Below are 10,029 nucleotides of genomic sequence, written 5' to 3'. Positions count from 1 at the left end.
AGCAGCAGCAGTGGTTATGATCAGTGGTGTATTCTAGCAGCAGCAGTGGTTATGATCAGTGGTGTCATCCAGCACACCACATGTTAACAACAACACACCACATGTTAATAACAACACACCACATGTTAATAACAACACACCACGTGTAAATAACAACACACCACGTGAACATAACAACACACCTTATTTTTTTACTGACTGAATGGGTCATAGTTGAAATCCTCATTGTGGGTGTCGTTGCCGGGGGGTCTGGCTTAACCCTACAAGGCCCCCAGTTGCAGAATTACAACATCAATGTTAGCTATCCTAAAATATATCCATCTGTATGAGGACTGTGTGTCCTGTGTTACGTCAACACAAGTTGAATATTGTACCGTGCCCTATCTTGTCGTAATAACTGTCCACCATGCACACCCACCTGTACCACACCTGTCTTCCCCACGTGTTCAGATCTGATGACAGCGACACAGCGCACAGCTACTTTGGCCGAAAGTACCTGGGCGTGGGGACGGGAGGGACCCTGGAGGTTCACGGAAAGAAGAAGTTGTCCTGGACATTCCTCAACAAGACCCTCCACCCGGGGGAGAGCAACGAGAACAGCTACCTGTTCCAGAGAGGCTGGGAAACAGAGGCATCATCGTCCACATCATAGAGCCCAAGACCGGAGAGGTTCTCCACAATGACAGGTACAGACCGGAGAGGTTCTCCACAATGACAGGTACAGACCGGAGAGGTTCTTCACAATGACAGGTACAGACCGGAGAGGTTCTCCACAATGACGAGGTACAGACCGGAGAGGTTCTCCACAATGACTGGTACAGACCGGAGAGGTTCTCCACAATGACAGGTACAGACCGGAGAGGTTCTCCACAATGACTGGTACAGACCGGAGAGGTTCTCCACAATGACAGGTACAGACCGGAGAGGTTCTCCACAATGACTGGTACAGACCGGAGAGGTTCTCCACAATGACAGGTACAGACCGGAGAGGTTCTCCACAATGACAGGTACAGACCGGAGAGGTTCTCCACAATGACTGGTACAGACCGGAGAGAGAGAGAGAGGGGGGAGATGGAGAGAGGGGGATAGAGGAGGGGAAGAAAGGGAGAGAGGGAAAAAGACAGATAGAGATGGAGGGAAAGGGAAAGAGAGATACAGATGGAGAGAGAGCGAGAGGCAGAGAGGGAAATAGAGAGAGATAATATGGAGAGGAAAGAGAGAGAGAGAGAGAGAGAGAGAGAGAGAGAGAGAGAGAGAGAGAGAGAGAGAGAGAGAGAGAGAGAGAGAGAGAGAGAGACGAGAGAGAGAGAGAGAGAAGAGAGAGAGAAGAGAGAGAGAGAGAGAGACGAGAGAGAGAGAGAGAGAGAGAGAGATAGAGAGAGAGAGAGAGAGAGAGACATTGAGACTTCACAGTGAGTTGTGCACAATCCTGCCCTGCAAAGAAGGAAGCAACTTGACTAATGAGGAAAAAACAATGAGTTTTTGTTTCATTGATGTTGCACAGGATATTAATATTACATCTCTATTATGATTCATATGACTGCTAAGTAAAACATTTATTAGTTACAAATTTTTTCCTTCATAGGGCAGAACGGCAGGGAGTATTTTTATCCTGATTATATCACCATGACATAATGGGAGGCTCATTGTGACCTTCGGAAGATGTTTGCTCAAAACGTTGGCTCTTTCTTTCTTTCTCTCAAAAGCTATAACAGCCGTATTAGTTATCTCTGAGTTAGGTGCAGGATATTCTGTGTTGTAGATGCCATCTGGCTCTTTCATAAGATGTGAAGAAAAAATAAAACACAAGCCTTCTCAAATTAATCACAGAAACAGGTAAATGAATGGTTCCGCAAACCAAGAGAAAATTGCATTTAAAGAGATATTAGAGTAATATCTGTCCTAATATTGCTTTATGATTTATTCTCTGTTTGGCTTTCGTGTCAAACGGAGGTCAGGTGAATTGGCGTGCGTGCCGCTAAACAGATAATCGGTTATAATGATGCATTAGTATATTATCGCGACGGAGAGGAATGTTTGACTAAATGCATTGCATCCCAACCCGTCAACATGTCCTCTCTCTCTCCTGCCCCATCCATCACCGCTTGTCTGGATGAGCGATGACAGTACACATCATAAAATAAATGTACTATGGGCTTGTTAAAAGTCGTTTAATATTCAGGCCGTAAGGAGCAATTAGGGAACATTTGCTGAACAATTAAGAGTTGGACAAACTAAATAAACATTTGCTTTCAAGGACAACGAGTCTTGTTCGACCGTCCATCTGGTGATTTGCTGGACTCTTCCACTTTAACCTCAGTTCTTCTCACACTCCACTGATCCCAGGCCAGCATTTAACACTCATCATTCTAGTCGACTGATGCCTGCATGACTTTGTCCACTGGTTGATGTTATCGACAGATTTGTAAAATTATTTCAAGATAGAAAAACGTACTGTATAGATACGTTATCGCAAAGTTATGGCTTCACTGTCATCTCCTGGTTATAACCTGTACTGCCCTGCAGAAGCTAACAGTGCTGTCAATCGATTAAAATATTTAATCGCGATTAATCGCATGATTGTCCATAGTTAACTCGTGATTAATCACAAATTTATCGCATTTTTTTATTTATTTTTTTCTACCTTAAACTGATCTTTTTCAAGTTCAACATGAGAGTCAACAAATGCTTGCTTTATGCAGCCATTTAACACAAAAGGATGACCCTCATGCATTGCAAATTTGCATCAAATTCAAAACAGAGTGATGCACAAAATAACTTAAAAGAAAATAATAATTTAAAACAATGAATAAAGGTGCGGTTAGGTGGCGTAGCGGAGATTGTGTTCGTCACCAACCCCGGAACTGTGAGCTGGATTCGCCTGTTCGAATCCAGCTCACAGCTCCGGGGTTGTCACCAGCTTGGCTGGCCGTTCACACTAATACAATTGGCAATATTAGAGGGTGGGAGAAGCTGGCGGGGTGGGTCCGGGTCGTTGTAAACAGCGACTCCTACAGTTCGGTCGGGGCGCCTGCTAAGCGCGGATGGGACCTGAGTGGGATAGTGTGATCCTTCCACACGCTACGCCCTCTCGGAGAATATCCGCGCTGCCAGGTGAAAAGAAGCGGTTGATTGGCTGGACGTGTGTCGGAGGAAGCACGTGATAGCCTCCACTCTCCCAGATGATCTGACTGTGGGGGGTAAGTGCGCAGCGACCAGGAAGGGGATTGGGAATTGGCATAACGACTAACATTGGGATGGGAGAAAATCGGAGGAAAATGGAGGGGGGAAAAAAACAATGAATAAAGTGTGCATGAAATAATAGGGGAAGAAAACGTTAGGAACTTGTTACATTCATCCACACAAGGGCTGAGGACTCACACCCCCGCCCCCCTCTCTCTCTCACACACACACTCTCCCAGATCTCTTTCTCTCTTGCTCCTTCCTCATCTCTCTCACCCCCCCCCCCCTCTCTCTCTCTATATCTCACACACACACACACACACGCACGCACGCACGCAGGCACGCACGCACGCACGCACGCACGCACGCACGCACGCACGCACGCACGCACGCACGCACACACACACACACACACACACACACACACACACACACACACACACACACACACACACACACACACACCACACACACACAAACATAGTATCAATGAGAGCATCAATAATACACCTGAGTGAAGTCTAGTAAAAAAAATCTTAAAAGTTAATCGTGAGTTAAAAAAATAGTGGCGTTAATAGAATCGGGCGATAACACGTTAACACATTGGCGACCACTGGGACCCGTCTAATATAGTGGTTGAGGACCAGCTTTTGTAAACCGACCGGTGTCTTTTTGTAGAGCAAAATCTATACTTTATAGTATTGCTATCTGTCCATTCTCATTGTCAATTGAGTTCATAAACCGTCAAAATGTCTTAAAGAAAAAAAGAATTCATCAATAGGTTGTCATTTTATAGCGCCGTGAATATAAGGATTATAGCGGATTTTGTCTCGTATATTTTCTGGAAGGCTATGTAGTATATTCCTACAGAATCCTACAATAATCTAAGGTTATTGTAGTACAGTACAATGGGATTGCTTATCTGGAAGGAGGAGAAAGGGATCATACGTGATAGAATTGTTGGTCTCCTCATCTGACTTAAAGCAGATGAAGAATAAACGTGTAGCCAAACAAACCAGAACTATAGTTCAACTCAACATTTATTTGAGCCAGAGGCCAAGAGTGAATAGAAGGTTGCCTTTCACATACAAAAGATGATCAGACAACATTAACATGGCTGCTGTGTACAGGAATCAACAAGGTTTTGCATCTCAAACCCCAATATGTACACAAAACAGTCACTCGTTAACATAATTTGAACATACATTGACAACACTGTAAGCCCTTTTTGTATATAAGTAAGCCTGGTTTCTAAGCTAAGTTTACATTCTATTCTAACCAAACATGGTGGTTCCATTCGGCTTACTTACATTAAAACAGCTCAGCAGTAGTCTCTCGGTGGGGAGCGGTTGGAGCACGCAGACCTGGGTGGGGTCTGGGCTCCAGAATAACACTTTGTCGGCCCTTATATCTTATAATTTCTAGCCAATAATAGCACATGGTTGGTCCAATCCAGCGTCTTCTTGTGGGGGGTTGGGTCTTGTCTCCAGGTGGGGTGGTGTGATGTCATCTTCCCTCAGTGATAAGAAGGGGGGTCTTTATGGCCCCCCCTCCTTGGTGTGGTCTTTCAACTCAACTGATTGCAGAGTACTGTTCCAATAAACCTTTTACCAACTGTATCTCCCGTTTACCCATTTCTAATATTATGGTTTACTCTTTTGATACTAAACAGTTGATTAATAGATAACTTTGTTTGTGACTTAGTGTCCATGCCTAATCATCTCTTCCACAAGTCTAAACTGGTCTGCCCTGTGGTCAACCCAGCTGTCTCTAATCAGCATTTACATACAGTCAATTCGAGAAGGTGTCGTTTGTTCCCTTATTTAGTCATTGCTTGAGTGGGGGTTGAAATAACTATTGCTGTTGTTATCTGCTGCAACTGTCTCAACTTACAGTTGAGACTGTTTTAGCCACTGAGTCCACTCTGCTATTGAAAGGTACATCTGGCTTTTGATGTGGTCCTCTAATTAATTCACACATATTAATTATGAAATTCAACGTCAATATTTACCACAGCTAGTTATAGGGCTAATAGCTGCTAACAGTATATCAAACGGCATTTCCGTTTTACAGATGCTAAAGAAATAACTCAAACTGCATATCATCGGGAATGTCCCAAAGCATGTATGCATGAAAGGGGGGGGGGGGGGGGCGGGGGACGTTGTTTATTATTATTGATTACCAATAGCAGTGTTCGTCTAACTAGCCACATACGCTGATCGGCTGGTTGCGTATCATAGCAAGCTCTGATCCGGCTGTAATTTACGTGAAAAAGATCTTACCATGAGCCGGTGGGATACCCCAGAGCATTTCCCCGTTATCGATCGGCATCTGGTAGATCGATATGTCCATTGGCTGATGATAAATCCCCTTATTCCATGGTGAAATCTGCGATTCTGCACGGTACAGGATGCTGGTTCAGAATCCGGGTACTAAAAATCTCCATTGAAAGGGAAAGAAAAAGTTATCCATTCGCCCACAGGGCATACTGCAGTGGAGCGATGGCGCCCCTAAGAGGATCTGGCCGGTATTGCACATCCTCGAATTCACAGACTAGGGAATATATGCAGTGCCGCTCCGTGACCTTGACCCGGTTATTAAAATGTAATAAAAGCAATAACAACTTGCCACGGCTTTATACGTGATTCTGTCCACAACACATGGATTCGAAACCCGTATTAACTCGCGGTCGGGAGGCAAAGTGTTAATACCGCGTTAACTTTGACAGCCTTAATAATATTATAAGTAGGGTTGGGTACCGTTCACATTTGAACCGATACCAGTACCAGTACCAGTTCCTAGGATTCGGTATTGGTAGTATACCCAACGGTACCTTTTTTCAATACTGAACTCTCTCTGTAATAACAAACATTTTATTTCAGTTGTAAAAAATAAGTCCAAACTTCTCAACTTCAACATTGTTATTTATTTAGAACATTTTGTTATTTGTAAACAATTTGAAGCTTGCTTAACAAGACCCTATTATCTGTGCCTGGTCACATTATGTAAAGGTAACGAAACTTGGTACCGATTGATCCAGCGTGAATCGGTACTCGGTAGTACCGATGTAATTCAGTCGGTACCCTTAAAAGTACAGAGTTCGGTACCCAACCCTAGTTATGAGTGAAATTTTACTTCTCAATATCTGTTTTATCTTGTGACAAGTTCAATCATGCTCTATTTTAGAGAAAAGGGGTTTCAGTAGCTACAAGAATTGCAGTAACTACAAAATCAGTGGATAGTCAAAGAACTTAAAGCCATTTTTCTCAGTTTCACTGTTTGCGTGGTCACTGCGGTGCTTCTGCAGGGCAGTGTAGCTCACATGGGGTGACAGTGGCTCAGGAGGTAGAGTGGTTGTCTGGTTAACGGAAGGTTCCCGGTTCGATTTCTGCTCCTCTCGGGCAGCGCGTCGAAGTGTCCTTGAGCAAGACACTTGAGCAAAACCCCTAATTGCTTCCGATGAGCAGGTTGGCACCTTGTATGGTCGCCTCTGCCGTCGGTGAGTGAATGGGTGAATGTGAGGAACACAATTGTGAAGCGCTTTGGATTAAAGCTTCATATAAATGCACCATTTACCATTTAACGGAACGTAGACCAAATGCGTCCACATTTTTATAGTTTTCTAGCACATTTTCATAACAATAGCGAATATTACCGTTTTCATTGAGGTTTCTTACAAATGAACGATGCTTTATGTTGTCCTTTATATGCCGATTATCATTAAAATCTTAAATTGTACCATATGTCCCCCTTTAGACAACATATGTAACGCTACCAGCGCACTTTTGTTAAGATAATTAGTTTACCATTCGCGGTCGCTATACCGAGGTCGCAGTAATAGTTTACCGCTGTTCAGATCACGGCGAAGAATAGACGCATCCCAGTGACCCGTGACCTGTGCTAAGGATCTTGGGAAATGTATTCATGTAGTTTTCAACATTTTCACCTTTTAATTTTAAACCAATGCTGCCTTCTACTGACAACAGAAAGTGTTGTCTATCGTCACTTCTGTATACAGCGTTGCCCCGAAACCCATTCTAGAGATTCCCATTTTTTACTGGGAATGGGGCGTGGCCGTATTTGGTCCCAGACAATAAGAGTGGCTGCGATTGGTCACCGTGACGTTACATGGATTGCGCTTGTCTTTCTGAAAGTGCCATGCACGTGAGCCGCCACTAGGGGGCAGATTGGCCAACTGTGAGTGACAGACATTGCCGATCCAAGAGCTGCTTAGCTTGATACAATGTGCTCGTGTCGTTCCCCAGGTTCGACACGTACCGCAGTAAGGACGAGAGCCGCCGGCTGGCCCAGTACCTGGACACCGTGGAGCCCGGTCAGATCCTGGCCATGGTGGTGAACGACGAGGGCTCCAATAACCTGGAGGACGCGGCCAGGAAGAGCCTCTCCAAGCTGGGCAGCCAGCAGTTCCATCGCCTGGGCTTCCGGTAGGGAAAAAAGACAGTCACGATTCACATGATCACATCCCACGTGTATTCTGTTGACTATTTTGTGTCTATTAAGTGCTTATAAAAGTCTGCTTATCACGTGTGTATTGTCACATGGTGACACTGAGCGGCTCTCAGTAAATGCATCAGTGCTGCACAGTCTAAAGATTGGAAACCCGTTCAGGTAGTGAAGTTCCATGTGACCTGGCCATTAATCCTACATTAGTATTCATATTCTTTTGCATGAATGTATACACGCCCAAACTTGTGTCCAGGGGGTTGAACGTTAAAGTCCTGTGTACAGCTCCACCACAAAGACAGTGAGACTTCCAGGTAGACCCACAACATCCCAATAGATGATTCTCACCTATCAGACATGCACCCATACGGCATTTTTACTGCCAGTACTGCTTCACAGGGCTTAGAGGACCAGTCCCGTCCCATTACTTTCACTGAAGAGTATAGATTTACATTAGATGTAGCCCATTAGCCTGGGCTCAGAGTACAACAGTGATTGAGATATAATCCATTTCTCTCCATTAGAGATTATTTTCAGCACAGTGTTTTTTTTTAGGTCCATTGACTTACATAAGCGTTACAGGGCGTCCTGCAGTAAATGTCCTAGTCAAGGTGCCACTGCTGATGGGGAAGGGGGTCTGTCTTAGCTGGTACAGAGTATACTGAGAGAGTTAATCCACTGATATAGTTTCCTGAGAGAGTTAAACCACTGGTACAGTTTCCTGAGATAGTTAAACCACTGGTATAGTTTCCTGAGATAGTTAAACCACTGGTATAGTTTCCTGATACGGTTAAACCACTTGTATAGTTTCCTGATAGGGTTAAACCACTGGTACAGTTTCCTGAGTGAGTTAAACCACTGGTACAGTTTCCTGAGAGAGTTAAACCACTGGTACAGTTTCCTGAGAGAGTTAAACCACTAGTACAGTTTACTGAGTTAAAGGGATAGTTTGAATCTTTGGACATTAGGTTGTATGGAATACTTGCTAGTAGTGTAGTTGATGCAGTACCATTAACTTACTCACAGAGCCCCGTGGTTGGAGTTCTGGCCCAGCCGCCCGCTCCCAAGTGAGCCGGGAAGCGTCAGACAAATGGGGCCACGAGACAAAAGTGTTGCAAGTGTTAGTCCACATCTTTAAATGCAGGCAAAAGCTTGATTCATCAAAGACTAAAATCTGCGTAGTATATTTCTATACTTGATTCATGTTGGAACATGGCTCAGCCATGTGAGGCTGTGATGCGAAGGGATGGTTAAATGCAAATTCCTGGTACATGTAAAAATATACTTGGCAATGAAGATAATTCCATTCTATTCTTTTCTATTGTGCTTTGTTTGCAGTTTTCTTTTTATTTAGCATAAAGCATAAACCAACACAAGGTCATAATTCAGTTTGAGATAGCTCTAACATCTAACATATAAGCCCATCATTTGGAAAACAAATATTCTCTAACAATCCTTTGGGGTTTGTCAGGGTTTCTTATTCAAAGTGCTGGGGTTCTCTTGTCAAGGTGTTGTGCCTTGATAAACCCATAGAGCCCTGTGGGAAATCCTGCATTACTAATGATATCAAATTCTGCCTTAAAAATAAAAAGAAACATTGAGGCATGGACTCTATAGATAGAATGAAAGGAAGTCTGGGTTAATTTTAGTCCCAATAATAAAAACATGTATGGTTAACTCCTCTGATGGGCCGTTCACACCGGCCAGAAGCCGGTTCCCAAACGTAATCTCGAACCGGCCGGCGCGTTCACACCGGGAATAATTGGTTCGGAACATGACGGAGGCTTTAGTTCGGCCCTCTAAGAAAACACTGAGCACCGATTTTTCATGTTCCGAACCAATTATTCCCGGCGTGAACGCGCCGGCCGGTTCGAGATTACGTTCGGGAACCGGCTCCGGCTTGGAGCCCGGCCGGTGTGAAAGGCCTATAAGAGGCATGACTATAGAGATTATTACACCCACACAGCATGAGGCCCTGGAGGCCGTTTAGTAAACACTCCTGTGGTTCCTTCTGTCTGTCCACCTGTCTGCACCGGTCAAAACCTTGACAGTTCTGAAAAAAATCGGTAAACGACAAATATTTTATTTGAATGAATTTCCGTCATTTTCCAGTGTGATCAATAATGATGGTAAACACAAAGCCTGAGCCTCACCTGGGCCCTCATGCATCAACGTGTTCTACGCACAGATCTGTGCTTACCCTGTGCGTACGATCATTTCTAAGCAAAGAGTGGGATTCATCAACTTCAACTTGAACTTGACTTTGTGCGTACATCTACGCACATTTCAGACCTGGCGTACCTAGCGCCCAGTGGTAGAATATATTATTACAACAAGGAAATGAGCTTCTGTGCATAATAACACTGGCACGTTCTGTACGAA

The 10,029-nt window shown here is 44.2% G+C and overlaps 1 protein-coding gene across 1 annotated transcript in view; it reads left to right on the top strand.

Annotated features, from left to right (window-relative positions):
* The window catches only part of cemip (cell migration inducing hyaluronidase 1), a gene marked incomplete at its 3' end in the record, with an annotated part of 220,520 nt that overhangs the window by 22,429 nt on the left and 188,062 nt on the right, over positions 1-10,029 (top strand). Inside the window, 3 exon segments of the mRNA XM_084308248.1 lie at positions 451-619; positions 625-686; positions 7,449-7,628. Coding sequence (XP_084164374.1) covers positions 451-619; positions 625-686; positions 7,449-7,628 — 411 coding nt within the window.

This window comes from Notolepis coatsorum (genome assembly GCF_963971535.1).
Source record: "Notolepis coatsorum genome assembly, chromosome: 2".
Lineage (NCBI taxonomy): Eukaryota > Metazoa > Chordata > Actinopteri > Aulopiformes > Paralepididae > Notolepis > Notolepis coatsorum.
This window is presented reverse-complemented; position numbering and strand designations above follow the sequence as displayed.